The sequence below is a fragment of the Vanessa tameamea genome, chromosome 23, assembly GCF_037043105.1.
Source record: "Vanessa tameamea isolate UH-Manoa-2023 chromosome 23, ilVanTame1 primary haplotype, whole genome shotgun sequence".
NCBI classification, from domain to species: Eukaryota; Metazoa; Arthropoda; class Insecta; order Lepidoptera; family Nymphalidae; genus Vanessa; species Vanessa tameamea.
Window position 1 is genome coordinate 5,942,959 of NC_087331.1, and position 17,195 is coordinate 5,960,153.

The following is a 17,195-nucleotide window of genomic DNA, read 5'->3' on the forward strand; positions in this document are numbered from 1 at the left end:
AATATATATATATTGTATCCCAATCTATATATATAAATCTCTCACTGATTAATCACGAAATATTATCGGAAGGTAAAAAAATAGGTAAACCCCCCGTTTTACCTTCTTAAGGTAAGGTTGTAAGTATGCATTTTATAAATTTCGCGCGTATAAAGCCGCAGGTTCAGCTAGTTATCAATGTAAGACATATCAGCTTCGATCAAATATATCTTCTAGTCACTAAGTGTGGATTGCTAATAGACAAAAACATCCAAATTTTAAATTAGCATAATTAATATCATTAGTAGTGTTTGCCCGCGGATTCGGTGCTACATTTATCTATACCGTCCATTCAATCACTCTCCGACCTATAAACTATACAGATGCAAAATATCACATCGATTGCACGTTGTACAAACAAACTCGCTTTATAATTTAGGTATTCGATTCAATAAAAACATTTCAATTAAAATGTCAGTTTGAAAACAAATAAATTCATAAATATGTTATCAATGCGTTTTTTTGTGTCAGGCCACCTACCAGTTTTAATCTTTTCTCATTCATAACACGATGTACATAAAACTAAGCTCTGTGTACAATATATACCAAACAAATATAGTCACTAATGCAACTAAATAAAGACGCAAATCCTATTCACGACACGTGGTGTTCCATAAATTGTCGGTATCCGATCAATTTTAACAGATGATATCAACAGCTGCTTTTACGACAATATTTAAATTAATGTAATAAATTAAAGGTGGGTTTAGACATGAGACTTGCGTACTATTTTATTTAAATAATATAATAGTTCGTTTTTTTCACTATACTAGATACTCTTCTCTGTGAAATAATAGTTATTAAATTCAAATTTAATAAACTTTTTAAGTAGTAGTGCCACACTGCATACCTTCGGGTTGCAGCCGAATGGGCCGGCTCGCCCGGGGAAGTACCACTCTCTCACTTAAAACCGGCGTAAAGTGGTAGCTATGCTACCGCGTTTCATCTGGTATGTGAGTCCCGGAGGCCCGATCCCCCCCAAGCTTCGATCCGAGCTTTATTGCTGACTCTGTTGCCGATGTGGTGCTTCAGGGTATGGAACTGTTCATTCCATATTCTGCGGTGCCCATGGGTGGCAAGTCCCAGCCCTGGTTTGGTCGTTTCTGCAAAACGGCCTCACGCCGAAAATGGGAACGTTACCATGACTGGGCTAACGCATCGACGTCTCGTGATGTAAAGACCAGCGCATTCATAAAGGAATATAACTCTGCCTCTAGGTCCTTCAAAAATGTGATTGCTAAGGCGAAGACGGAGTACATTGGCAGAATTGGCGAGAGACTGGTGCGTCTCCCTTCAGGAACACGTGCGTTCTGGTCTCTCGCTAAAGCTGTTCTAGGGAATTTCTGTCAGCCTTTCTTTCCATCTCTGCACAAGGACGGTGAGTCATTGGCCCATACCGCGAAGGAGAAAGCTGATCTTTTAGGCTCTCTCTTCGCGTCGAATTAGACTCTGGATGACTAAGGAATTTCTGGAGGAAAAACTAAGCTGAATTTCACCTTCGGACATCTCGTCAAAATTCTAAACTTCACCCGCACCACCTAGATGTCCGAAAATCCACAACAGCGCGATTCTTAAGGCATTTTCTGTCTCGCACAACCACTCTGTGGAACCAGCTTTCGCCGGCGGATTTTCCGAACCGATACGACTTGGGAACCTTCAAGAAAAGAGCGTACTTATACCTTAAAGGCCAGCAACGCACCTGCAACCCCCCTGGTGTTGCAGATGTCCATGGGCGGTGGTAATCACTTTCCATCAGATGAGCCTCCTGCTCGTTTGCCCCCTATAACATGTAGTTTCCGCCTGCTACTTCTTGGACGTCTAGTAAGGGGGAGATGTTAGATACCCTATATCCTTTTATTGTACCCCTGACGTGTATGTAAAATTTCATGTCGATCGGATATTTTATTAAGACAAGAAACCGTTGGTTTCCTTGCAATGATTCCTTTGCTAGTATACTTAAAAAAAAAAAAGAACGACGCCGAAGTCTGAAATAATACTTAAATGAATTAAGTACTAAATCCAAGTACGAGTTTTCGCCTTAAGTATTTGTATGATGTCATTCGTTCTATCTCAGACACGAGACCTATTAAACGGTAGCGTTGCCAAGTGTAAATAGTTCTTTAAAATTCACGACACGTACAGTCGACAAAGGATTCATTCATGAAATCTGAGAATTAAAACGCCTATGGTGAGCTATTTCTAACATTAATGGGAATCGATTAAATAGTCTTTCGTTATATTAAAAAAAGAAACGTTAATTATTTATTATTAAGTTATATTTCACGATTTTTTTTTTATATTTTTGGTACACCTTTTTTATTTTCACTTTCTAGCAATACTCTGCAAGATTTTTACGTGCCTTAAATTATTTTCATAGAGTTTACGTTTAACAAGCATGCTTTTTTATACCAAGACTCTTCTAGTGTTGTTTTTAACAGATTTCAAAAAGAGAAGGCGGTTATCAGTTCGGTTGCATTATTTATGTCTATTACATCAGAACTCCTGTCCTGAATTCAGTTTGATTTTTTTTTAAATGCGACTTCTAATTTTCATATTATATAGTATTTTGATTAACTTAATTAAAAAACTAAAATAAAGCCCTGATACTTTTCTAAGCATTATTAATTTTTATAATATTAATAGAAAGATCAAGTGTTCAAAGAGTATTTGAACGAACGATTCTACGAGAAACCTAACAAACCATTAGAACGAAGGCCGTATAGCGAAGTGATTGAATGAAAGATGCATTCATCACGTGTGCATGTTACTGACCTGTGAATCATCTTCCTTTGCACTATTAGACTGAATGGCGTACAAGCGTGTATTGTTTGTTTTCTTTGTGTTTAACCGCTTCCTTGAATTTTCTATTATTTTTATGAATTGTTTTGCCGTTAAACCTGATCGTGACAGTATCACGATGGAGAACCGAGTTCTAAGACAGCAGAGAAAAGGGGAAACCATGTGAGGACTCAGTGAGATGTCTCGAGTCTCTTGCACTTTTGAAGCAGTTCGGTTTAGGTCGTTGGCGAATTTAAATCCTTGATTATACTTAATGAACTTAAATAATAAAAACTAAGACCGAGTCAATACTAGACGACCTCCGTGGTCGAGTAGTGTGTACACTGGTTTTCATGGGTACCCTACTCCGAAGTCTCGGGTTCGATTCCCGGGCGCGTCGATGTAGAAAAAGTTCATTAGTTTTCTATATTGTCTTGGGTCTGGGTGTTTGTGGTACCGTCGTTACTTCTGATTTCCATAGCACAAGTGCTTTAGCTACTTACATTGGACCAGAGTAATGTATGTGATGTTGTCCAATATTTATTTATTAATACTATTCGTATAATGTACAGATAATATTCAATATAATCTCACTTGTTTTTTTACTTAAGTAATATCAACAATAACGATATGGTTTTTATTTATGTATGCCATAAATCTACTTAAATATTTATTGATTGATTAGGCACTGAATCCCTTATATGGTATCTTTATAAGACGTAATCCCAGTTTTCCATAAAGTAAAAAATATTAGTATCACCTTGTAAACTGCGGTCTGGTGGTGTAAGAGGTCATTTTTAGGTATAAATTTCGGTGCTAAATCCACTATGACCCAAACGCAGTTCGGTTTTCCATATTTATAATTAATAAGCTATGGAATAACGTTTGAAACAATTACCTGCCGCCTGAACGATCGCTGCAATACCTTAGGAAATCACCTCAAACTCACCTCTTTCGTCCAAGGGCCTTTGACTAGTTCAGGGTTGACGACCTTCGTCCACCTCTGTTGGCACTGGACGTCCGACCTATCTGAGAACTGAGCGGCTATCAGCTCCCAGTTCTCGTTGTACATCTTCACGTACATCTTGAGGACTTTGTCCTGTAAATTAGGCAAAAGTTCTCGTTTATTGCATTTATTATGTTTAACGATCGGTAATAATGGAGAAGATTTTAAGTATCATATATAATTTTAATAATAAATCTTTATTAATAAAGATTAATGAAATTAAACAATAAATTCTATTACATACGACAAATAAATGTAATAATGCTATGTTTAGAATATAAATATTCAAATGCATAATTATACAACCTTTTATTTTAGTTAATCTAAAGAACACTTGAAAGACTATTAAGTACTCATCTTCTTTTCTAACGTCAATTCTCCATGGAAACTCAAACTCAAATTCCTTTATTCAATATAGAAGGATTACACTTACTTATTGATAGTCAAATTAAACACTACCACCGGTTCGGAAAAGGAAACGCCCTGACCTGAGAAGAACCGGCGAAAGAAACTCAGCGGGTCTTTTTTTTTGTCAATTTAAAATAAAATACTTTGGTGCTGCGATTCCACACCCATTCGATTAGTTGAGCTTAACACAAATAATTTAAATGAATAGTTAAATACAGTATCATAATCGTACCTCATCCTTCGTCCACCTTCCCCTATTGATATTCTTCCTCGGCCCAGAGCTTTTGGTTGCAGCCGGCACATCTTCGTATGCCGCCGAGTCCTCTGAATACTCGCTCGACTCTGAATCATACCCGCTACGTCTATGAAAAAAAAAAACGAAAATATAGCGATAGGAACTCTACACTTAAGTAATAAGTTCATATTTAATTATTCTGTAAATGTAAAACTAATTGTAAATAAACCTGTATGAAAAATACATACTTTATTAAAAAATTTAAAAAAAATGTGTTCGTCGTTTTTCGTCTAATCATAAGGAAATATACATATCAATCTTATTATAGTACATATATTTATGTATACGAAAATATCCAATTTTATATAGACAAGCTTTGGTTTTAAACTTTATACGATTGGAGGATCCGTATTATTATATGGAGTTAATGGTTTTATTTTGTTAATATTTTGAAAAATAGATATGTATAACTAAAATTAGAGCGTACAATTTGCGATCACCAAAATGTCTACAGAAATGTCCACGAAGTATATTTATACCAATATAACTAAGTAAAATGTGTTACTTGTGTAATATGCGGAACTATTGATCCAATTTTATTTTTTGTTTACGTTAGACAGCTACAATATCCCTGAGTGCTAGGATACAGATTATATTTACATCATATAATTTTCTTTATTAATAAATTGCATAATATCTATATAATTTTAAGAGAACGGACAATTAAATAAACTCCAAATGAGTGACAAACACTTTTCTCGTAAGTATTAAATTTGCAAAGTTTTCAATAAAAAATCAAGTACAATTTAATAACTTAAGCTGGGAATCACGTAGTCCTAAGAATACCGGAACAATAATAGTTATTATTGTTTGTACTGACGTTTTACTAATCTCGGTTATCCGCAGGTATAAAAGAGCCTATGTCAAAACTACTAAAGATCCGAATACTTATCACAAACGTTTCTTAAACTCAGGCGCCATTCATTCAATTTGTAGACATAGAATAAAATTCCCAGAAGACGGACGCTACTTTATGTCTTAAAGCATTGTAACGTATAACAATGAACCTTAATTATAAACAAATAGGGATTACATTCGTATGCTATACATAGCATTCTTTAATATCAAGAAACAAGTTTTAATATGTAGGAAAATAAGTCATTCCGGTTTGTGGAAGTCTTACAATTCTTCGACCATACTTTCGATGAGGTAAGAATGGAAATAAAAATAATATAATTTATGCATACCGACGAATATCAGCTGATTGAAACGAGATATACCTCATTCATTGCGAATCTTGAGACGCGTAAACGTGGACAAGAAGTATACGAATTGACTCATAGATCGCATGGGTGCGCTCAGCGCTCTGTAGTGTAATACGATTTACAATTTTTTAATTATAGTCCTACTACGTGAAATCATAGCTATCTTTCCCGGCTTCACGTAAAAGGTATGTAAATACATCTTTTAGATTGAAGAACAAACATAAAAAGAGAGATTTTAATCAGACAAAAGATAAATTTCTCAATTATTCAATGATATGCACGTATTATAATATTATAGCAACGAAATTTGGCCAATCAAATAATTAGTTATATAGATTTAAATGTAATTGATAAGTTTATTTATATAATTAAACAATTTTTATGTTATAGGTATATAGCCGGGCGGGTAAATTGGAAATCTGATGATATGTGATCACCACCGCCTAACGAAATCGGCACTGTTACAAATATTAAACATTCCTTGCGCCACCAACCTTGGCGGTTAGTATATTATGTCCCCTGTGCCTGTAGTTACAATCACCCCGCAACAATACAAAGTATTGGTGTTTGGCGGTACCTACCCAGATGGACTTGCACAAAGCACTACCAACGCGTTTCATAGTTATTACAAAGTTAAAACAATACATCCAGTTAAATATAATCAAAAGATATATGAACATCTATATAGTACGATAAATACTATTACATACATAGTTTAAAAAAAAGTCGTTTACCACTGTCTGTACTTATGTATGCTTAGATCTTTAAAATTACACAATGGATTTTGATGCGGTTTTGTTTTAATAGATAGATTGATTCAAGAGGAAGGGTTATATGCATAATACATGCCCAATATAGTAGAGAAACACAGATAATTTTTGAGGTTTCTAAAGTGATGTCGTAAATAAACACATTTTTGCGCTTACATTGAAAATGCTGGCTGAACCCTACGAGATAGATCAAAATAATGTATTACAGTATTGTAAACCTTAAAAAAGTTCTTAAATAACGGTAACTCCGCTACGGTATGTATCATTTTCGAAGCGATTTTAAGCAATACAGCATTAATCCTTATCCAATTAGGTACCTTAAACACTGTGAATTTAATATAAATCAATATGGCTCTTTACAGTATATAATTTAATTAATTATTTCGAAGATATTACAGATTTAAAACGCAGGGACATAGCGGTTTGTATTGTCTAATGACTGAAAAACTGTGAACGTTGTAAAACATTCTGTAGTATATTTAGTATCAGCATTGTACCCGTGCGAAGCCGGGGCAGGCCGCTGGTTTTATATAAAATATCTAGTCCTCATAAGATTTACCGACAATTGATAGTCATTTTAAATACAGAACAAAATAACGAACTGAACGTTGGTTTTAAATGATTAAATTTTTCATCATAAATAATAGAAAAGTTGAAATACATTTGAACGTTTAAACTTAATATAAATTCGCATATTACTGTGAGATAACACAACGTTAAATCAACGTCAGATTCCGAGTAATTCAGTAAGTATACCTACAACATTCAGCTGTTCTCGAGTCAGAACATGATGTCATTGATAAACGTCCAAGAGGCCTTAAGATTCAGAGACGCTCCCGATTCAATAACATCGATATCTACTAGAACCGGAATTTGTATACTTAAGTTTTTGTGTGTACATTTTTTACGTAAATGTGATCCACATTTAAGTTTTTTTTTTTTACAATTATAAATTATCCAATCAAATCGAATGTATTTTATTCGATATATAAATTATATAAACTTTACAATAAAGCATTTTTGAATCGACAATATTTAAACACTCGCACCCTTTCGGAACGCAGCTTCTGGCGAGATGAAACGACAAGAAACTCGCATACATAGTTGCTCTTTTCAAATGCTGTTTTTTTCTAAAAAGTATTCTTTTAATAAATATTAACATTTATTACAACATAACTTGTACTTATGTCAAACGGTCATTAAAACTGTAATTATAACTTATAATTAGAGCTTCAAATTTAAGTTAGTTTAAAGTTTCATTTAAGTTGATACGTATATAACATTGTTGAAACATATTCAAATTCAAGTACTAAGTAAAATAGTACTTGTATGTGTATATATTATTACTTATCACAATAAATATATACGTATATATAGACAAGTCAAGTATCTTGATACAAACTAAAGAATGTCGTTTGTAAACTTACTCATATAACATCACGCCGAATTATCCAAAAACAAAATTCGACGTCGATTGCAAAAATACAAGTATCATAACCTCCATCATCCACATAAAATCATTGTACACATATACTTAAACACAAAACGTTTGAAATTAGAATAGAACAAATTCACTTTCCCGCCAAAACTGTTGTGAACACATTTCTACCACGCACACTCATCGAAGGGCAGTAACACACTAATATAGAAAAATTCTATCCTTAACTCACACACAAAACGAGCACACACCCACACGGAACGCATACGCAGCACTAAATAAGGGTGAAGAATACAAAAACCCCTAAAGGGACGCGGTACAATGAAAGGGACAACTTATACAATACAAAAGAGAGCGACAAGGACAGAGAATTGGGTACAAAAATCATACCCTCCAGTGGGAACTCGTGACGCAACACAGCTAAAGGTAAGCAGGTGTAAGCAACATACATAGACAAAGAAAGTTGATTTTATAACTTTGTTGGATAGGTCAGTCGTGTCTTGTTTCAACCCAAAAAAATATATCTTTAGTAATAATCATTCCAATATACGTACAAGGAAACGAATTTGTAGGCAACTTAAAACAAAACCAAAATCGCAGAAAAGCACTGTAGTGACTAAAATATATAATTGTGAACTTTTAAAATGAAGAAAAATGAATGTGTTAAGTTTGAAATCCTATTGAAAAATCAATACCTAATATTTTATAACTTATTTGAAAACTTTACTTTATCCTTTTTAAATATTATGCAAAAGATTAAATGAATTGTATCTTCTCTCAAACAAGGACTTATTAGTCTTAACAAAACAATATTACATATGTTATATTCCAATATGTTTTCGACTCCTGTAATTTGGGAGCAAAACGGGACTTTCATGTACCCAAAAAAATGTAGCAAAAACTGAAGTCCCTCGAACGGATGCCGTACTAATTTATTTCTGTAGTTTTGGTTTTTGCGAGGTAAAGGTCACATGTGCAAATGTCTATCAGCTGACAATTATTTATATAGGTATCTTAAAATTTTTGCAGTTAAACTATTGCAGTTATGATAACACTTTATTTGGTACAAATATATTTGAATATTTTAGAGTGACATCATATATAAAATTAGATATTATGCAATCGAAGATTGTAAATCAAATGTAAATCAACATCCTGTGGTATACATAATGATAAGTTTCTTTAAAGCACGCCTAAGGGCATTGCCAGATATCAAAACATCTAATCAGATACGTTGATAAGTAAAACTCTTTTCACATAGCGAACCAATTTTATTTAGACGATATTGATAAAGGTTTTGACTGAGAGCTTTTTTGACAATTTCTCGCTTTAATATAATATATTTTACGTTTGGCAACATTATAACAAACGACTACTAATGTACCCGTCACAAACACAATGTTAAACATTGTACACACACACACACACATCAGCCCGCATTCGTCCACTGCTGGACATAGGCCTCTCCAAATGCACGCCACTGTGGTCAATTTTATTATTTATTATTATTATTATTCACATTGTACAACAATACACTACTCTAAGTGCGATTTTCAATACCAAAAACGTCCATAATAATTTGTTTGGAGTTCTTAAAATAAATACATTTAAACAGATCGATTGAATGTAATTAATAATAAAAAATAATGAAATAAAATTTAACAGAATCATTTCTTAAACAGCCTCTGCCTGATTGAAGTCAAAATAAAGGGACTAGGTAGTTTAATTTAGGTCATAAATCATATAATTTTATCGTTAATGTATTATTGTAAAGACAAATAGAATATTGTTATTAAAAGTATAAATATTCAAAATAATGAGTCGACCAATCATTAAAAGAAAAGGATATACTAAAAAAAATGATTACGTAACTGTAGAAACCTTAGCAACAAACGTAAGGTGTAACGTAGCATAAATTCTAATTAAAGTAAGGAAGTTCTTAGATAGTTCATCTATGGTCATTTCCACCTGTCTTCAGACCACCCTTCGGAAATGTGATTTCAACTGCGATTGTAAATAAGCGGAAATAGTCCGATTATCTACCAACCGAAACATGAGCCAATGAAACAACCGCAGTCGTTAATATATTACAAGTATTATAAATATTAAATTGTATAATTATTTTGGGTCAATTAAAGAAACTTTAAAATAAAATACATTAGATTTTAAATGTTAGAGATTTGTAAATTACAAAACAAACGAGTATTTAAATCAAAATCACAGACAAGAAACAAAAGCACTGTTCATACAATAACACAAAACACTGCATATTCAATAATAGCTGCAATATAATTACACATAATTTGCACCTATATTTGCGTCTTCTACCTATCTACAACTACCATAGCTACAAATTTTCCGCTATGCCCTAATATTAAACCTTTCATAATTATATCAAGTCATATAATTTAGTAGCTCCGATTGATAATGATTACTTCCAGGAGTCCCTTGTATTTTAAATTCAGCAAAATAGAGGGGTTTTTGAGGAAGAGACCAGTTAAGACACGCGTATTCCATATTTCCTGTCTTATGTCCCCTATGTCTCAACGGTGAACGTTTGACTGCCTGGTTATTAACACTTGTGGACTCTTCAAACGAGTTCTTATAAGGAATTCCAAACAACATCCCGTTATATTTGGTACTAATTTCGGGAAAGTTGTTAGGAAATAGGTAAAAGGTGAGAATTACAAGTCTTGTTTTTTTTTGTGAGTATTTCATCATGATTCGAATTCGGGCTGATTGGATAAAAAAAAAACATTATTATTATATTAATATTTTATTTTTAAAAACATGGATCAGAATAATTGTTTTTAATTGTGTAATTACTTATGCAGCATTTGTATATTTGATTGATCATTTGCTATTAAAACAAACTTTCTCATAAAATACTTCAATCAAGATTTAATTCTATCGAGTCCTGGCTCTAGCATAGCATTATCGATTACATGTGGGCGTTTATGAAGTTCCTTTTGTTTTTCTTTTCCATTTAAATACCCATGAAACCTGTTTATATTCCCAGACGTATTGTTTCTTAGTATTGGATTGTGTTTGTTAGAAATGCAATGAGCGTTTAAGTATCAATGAATCACATTTTTTAAAACAAGTTTTTGTCATCTAGTTTACAATTAAATTGTATTATTAACAATATTATTTCACAGTGTTTCTAACTGGAATGTCTTAGTTCGTTTGAAAATTAAATTAAAAAAAAAAAAAATTAATGAGCCCTGTAAAAAGTCGTGTTTTGTAAATATTTTTATAAATAACACGAATATCTTTTAAAACTACCGACACACTAATCGTTTTACCTGAATCTGACATTTAAGTTTATAAATATTTTATAAAGAAAACGTCCAAATAAAAACCAACAACTCGTTAAGATTCTTTACATTAAAATATCTCAAGATAGTACAATAATTAGCCGTTCAAGATGACACATTCTAACTCAACGAAATAATAGATAAACAAACCGCTTAATTACTATTGGGATAAGGGATATTTTAATGCTTTATGGTTCTAGCAAAATTGAATATTATTTTAGAGTTGCTTTTATAAAGTATATGTTTCTATATAATGTGACCTAGCAAGCACTCATCTTTGAAAGGGAGCACTCATTTTGTTATTAACAAGCTTCCAAAGGACGGGTAGGTGATTCGTAGTCTATGTATAAAGTGAAAGATATCTTTATTCAACTTTATATCCTAAACCGACCAGTCGTTTTCACTTGATTGACCAACTAACACCTTGCACATTATAAATCTTATTTTAGTAGGATGTGCATACGGTATCAGCTGTGGCGACAAGGATATTTTCTAACACTGTAGGTGAATATCTTTAGAGACAATACATCACATAAACATCGTTGATCCAATAGAGGTTTTAAGTGCCGCAACATGTATGGTACGGTTAACCTCCACCAGCAAAATAATTTATAATGATGTTGGGTATCAGGCAGGTATGCTGTGTCATAACACTGCGCCGACAAACTGAATGGTATAAGGGCATGTATGACCTATTTAGTACGAAGTTGACATGTACCGACGTTCGTAACCAACTTCGTTTCAATCAAATCTGATAATTGAACAGAATTTTTATGACGGAAAACAATTAACTTGTTAATATAACATGGTGTAAGGAATAAAAATGCGTACTCTGATTTAAAACAGAAAGTTAAATTCACGAAAAAGATGTACGCATATAAAAAATTATGTATCATATATACACGAGCGCCATCTACTGTCGGTATGTCGGCTCTGACCACATTTATAAATCTCGTCTATAAACAAGTACTTGAAAGACGATATGACACAGGATTTTGCTTTATGAGAAAACACTTAGGCGGCCTCCAGCGACGCATTTTACGTAACACTATCCGTCCAATGAATTGGAAGTAATTATTTTCATCCTTTAAGCAAAACGTGTTTCGTACAAGCTAATAACAAATATAGTATTTTTACTAGTTTACATTTACGAACATAAGTCCTAAATAACACAACGAATCGCATTGTCCTACGAGGGGTATAAGTTGAATACTTGCGAAGCGGAAAAGACAAATAAATTCTTCTAGGTCTTTTGATTACAATATAGTAATATACTTTAAAACATAATTCAGCTGATACGAGACACTTTCAAGACGACAATAATTACTCGAGGGAGGAGATAAAAATTAAAGATGACGAAATTAAATGTTGGACGCGTCGCTGTGTCAATATTATATCTGGATTTAAAGAATTTATTGCGGCAATATCAAAAGCTTAGTTCTTATTGATTGAGAGTAAATTGGTATTGAATGAAAAATTTAATACAAACATCAGCATGTAATAATATATCTGTCGTATTTTTTTAACTACTCCTCGATAATTATATACACCTTAAAATAAATGTCTTGAGTACAAAAAGCAAAAATTAAACTATAAAATATATTTAAGAAATGAAGTATGCAGAAGACTCTCGCTTTATAATATAGTGCCACCAAAAGGAAATTGATTTTGATAATTGTAATTACTTGTAAATTTAATTCTAAGGGGCCACTGCGTCACCCTATTCATCCAACCCGTTCTTTTTAGCTCACCAAGAAAGTAAAATTCTTAACTTTTCGGAATTAGAAGATTTTGCTCAGCAAATGAACAAAAACTTTTCTCTTTACGTTGCTTTTAACTTTTGTCTTTCTTTTTTGTTTATATTTCAGGTAACTACAGTCGCATTGTCATCGATTTCACAAAGTTCACCTTATGAATGGTTGAATGGTTATTATGTAATCGTTTTATATAGCATCAACGCATAATACACACACTACCACTTGTGACTGGTTTAATGCTTAATAGTATAGTTATCATATACATATGTATAGCATTGTAAGGTAAGTAGAGAAAGAAAGGAATTATAATAGGACAATAAATAATCAATTATGCGTCTGCTTAATAGGACAATTAAGAAGATACACCAAACTATCATACTATATATAGTATAAAATCGAACTTAAAAACAATGTCGTAATGAAAAAAAGCAACGGCCTTACTTAATTTTACTAAGGGGAGTATAGTTACTTAAACAATGCTGTCTTCTTCTTACGAATATCAAATCAGTTATGACAGAGAGAGAAATACGTTTTTAACGAAACATCCGTTAAAAATTTATAAGTAAAGCCAAGTTTAAAGTTTATATATACATATTATCTAATCTTATAAATATTTCGAGCACGAGGCCTTGTCTATGAGACAAGACTTAGTCTAAAGCAAATATAGCGAGGGTTCAAACAGGTTCAGTATCCCTTTGAGGATAGACAAATAGACGTATCTAATGTGCACACGTGAGGTGACGACAATGGTCTGGATGACTAGGGGAAACATGCGAAATTATGCCCTTTGTTATTCATTAGGACTTTCTCACGCATCGTCATGGTCATTTATTAATATTTAAAAAGTTTTGTTATTTAAAAGAAAAAAACATTTATAAAGTATATATTTATATTAAAGGTTTTATAATTAAATGAATGAAACTAAACTGCGCTATTTACAAACACTATTGAATCGTTGAACTTAAACTAGAGATTCTATCGAGAAGTACAAACAAGAATTAAATATATTAATTTGGGTATACTAAAGTACTTATTCTATTTATTTTATCAAGTCGCCGATGTTAAAGTATTCTTAAGTAATTATTTGTTAAAATACAAATAAAGGCAAGAACCCAAAAATCTGGTAGCAACTTCCGACTTGTTTACTAAACGAGGGGATCCAGGTTTTTGTTGGAATCAGACGACGTGTCAGCGCCGAACCATATGCCGTATGATGACACATTTAAACGCACATGTGATGTTTTTGTCCGATAAAAAAAACTTCGCCTTTACGGGAAGCAATACTCTGTTTATATTGAAAATTATATTTTCTTTCACGTGTGCCGAAACCTGACCAAATTGAAAACAGTGGTTTCATTAACGAAGGAACAATTATAATTGCTTTTTTATTATGCAAAGGACATTAGGATAGGTACAAAAGTGGGGTGAATTATAAAGGGACAGATGTTCCCTCATGGTGATTACGATCGCTGTAGGTACGGCGAGACATGAATAAAAATATTTAATGGTATAAAATCGTCTCCAGAAAATTTTCAGAACGCGAATGCGTACAAATCCTCAAAGTCAATATAAATAAAAACTTTTATTGTTGAACAACAAAAGTCTAGGGGTTGTTCACCTGGTCATTTCCCCCTAAGATTAATGTCTCAAGGCGTACAATGACTCCCGCGCACATGGCCTGACATTTCTCAACCCCGCGTCGCTTTTTTTTACTCTTTTTTCAACTTCCTCCCCTTATTATCGCCTTACAATAATTACGAAGCAGCACGCGCCCGAAAGGTGTTTAGAGAAAGCGCTAATGAAGCATTTGCTTTTGAAAGTACACCATTGTGGGAACATAGAAATATTTTCTGTGACCAAGTAAGGAATCGCATAGAAACATTTTATTGAACTTTTTAAAGTATCAGTAGTGTGTGCAAAGTACCACCTGCTTCTGCTAATTAACCCTTTCCGATAGTCGTATTAAAGACAAGCGGAACGCTTTTAAACATGTGAATAATCATTCGACGTTCTATATTTACTCGAGCGTTGTTTCTGGTATATGGCACAAAGCAATCACACAGCCGAGGGGCCTCTTGTGTTTATTGTATGAGGTCATTGTTCCAACTGCCAAGCGCCACGGGACTAAATTGTTACAGTTTATCATATTATCCCTACTCTATATTGCAATAAATCATAAAGTCTTGAAGACCAAATTCCGCTCTTGGCAAATTGTATCACAGGAATTTGCAATAACGATATAATTATTTAATTGATTCTATAGTAAAAGATTACAAAAGACGACCTCCGTGGTCGAGTAGTGTGTACACCGGTTTTCATGGGTACGCCACTCCGAGTTCCCGGGTTCGATTCCCGGCCGAGTCGATGTAGAAATAGTTCAGTTTTCTATGTTGTCTTGGGTCTGAGTGTTTGTGGTACCATACCATTTTCCATAACACAAGTGCTTTAGCTACTTACATTGGGATCAGAGTAATGTATGTGATGTTGTCCAATATTTATTTATATTTACAATCCATATGGTTGTATTCACTAATGTTGTATAATCTTACGCCGTTCTACTTAAACGCAACCATTTTATTTATAAATAAATTCACCATAAAACAAGTAACGTTTCAATTTTTAAATACCCCAAACGTTTGGCGGCAATATAATTTGTTTTTTTTAAAACGTCCGAAATCCTTTAAAGGACAAAGTTTCGTATTCAAGTTGGAAAATCAAAAAATCGCAGTGCAACGATCGGTAGTCGGATGGCTAAGAATGCAGTCTGAATCAAGCCCGGAGCCTCGGGCAGGTGATGTGCCATCTGGGGCCCACGTGTCAATCGAATTTACGCGATATCGTGTGCCAATTATCGGAAATTAGATTTCGAACGGCACTAAAATTGGCTTTTTGTTCTGCTAATGTGTTTATCGATTTTTAATAGACCCTTTTGTGATAATATTGATTAACGGGAAGATAATTAATTGTTCTCGATGGTTTTTGAAAAAAAACTGCTCAAATGGGCTTCGATCTTTTTGTAATATTTTATCGCACGTAGTCTGTTTATATGACACGATTTATATAAAACTCGTGGCCGAAATTCGACGTTATTGAAAATTCGAGTAAAACATAAAAATAACATAATAATATGTCAATATTTCGTATGCTTTTTATTTTTACCGAAATTTTCAAAATATTTTATAGATAACTCTAATAGCAAAAAAAAATCGGTTGACAATCACTGTTTTGATTTTGACCACCATTTTAAGTCACAATAATGTTCTTAATTTTAGTTGCAGATTAGGTGAATTTAGCTCCAATTACATAATTAATATTCATTATTAATGGGGCATCTTAAATTCAGAATACTTTGGATTTTAATAAAGTTTCGACCTTACAAAATAATAAATGTATAACTTCACCGTGTAATAAAATAATACAGAAATATTGATCGAATTCAAATGCGGGAGTACACGCGCCATCTGCGGCCCCCACAATGATTGTCGAGCAGCTGCTACGATGCGCCTAGGAAAAAACCTATGTTGAACACAATAGGTTCTGTAGAATTATTTATAATTTTTTGTATAATAAACTATTCGCACTATAAAGCTATTCTTTATTTTACTATGTTTATAAATGGTGACATTTTTCATGGTTTTCATGGAGACAATTCAGATCGAAAACACCGACAATAGACGAGAGACAGACGAATCATACTTCCACATTATTTTATTTTTGAAACTATAATTATAGTTACAAAAATAATATTTGCCTTTCCTTTCTTACCAACTTAAAACCAAGAAAGTTATAAACAAATAGGTAACAATAATTTCCTATATTTTCCTTGTAAATTTTTTTAAATTATATTGTAATAAATTGTGTACTAAGGCAAAATTTAGAATTTAATTTTTCGTAAAAAAATGTATTCAATTAAATAATGGTATCAATATTACGTGATTTAGCACGGAACCCTAATCAAGTACAAAATGTATCTTTTTTGGATAAAGGGTATCGCATCCTGGTTATATTTGAAGTATTAGCGATTATACTTTAATGTTGAATAGGTTTTTTATACACTTTATTATTTTCCGTTTATAGACTTAACTAATGTATTTATTTCCTGCTGTTATCCTTGCTGTATATTAAAGGAATCTTGTGGTGATTATGTATTTACCTTTAATCTACTTCTATACAATATTGTTA

General features: G+C 32.8%; 1 protein-coding gene across 5 annotated transcripts in view; it reads right to left on the reverse strand.

The window, feature by feature from the left end:
- LOC113401865 (myb protein) overlaps window positions 1-17,195 on the reverse strand; it is a 51,748-nt gene that overhangs the window by 17,758 nt on the left and 16,795 nt on the right. For all 5 annotated transcript variants that reach the window (XM_026641939.2, XM_026641938.2, XM_026641936.2 and 2 more), the window contains 2 exons: window positions 4,464-4,593; window positions 3,767-3,916 (listed from right to left, as the gene is read on the reverse strand). In XM_026641939.2, coding sequence (XP_026497724.1) covers window positions 3,767-3,916; window positions 4,464-4,593 — 280 coding nt within the window. The remainder of the gene's footprint in view (window positions 1-3,766; window positions 3,917-4,463; window positions 4,594-17,195) is intronic.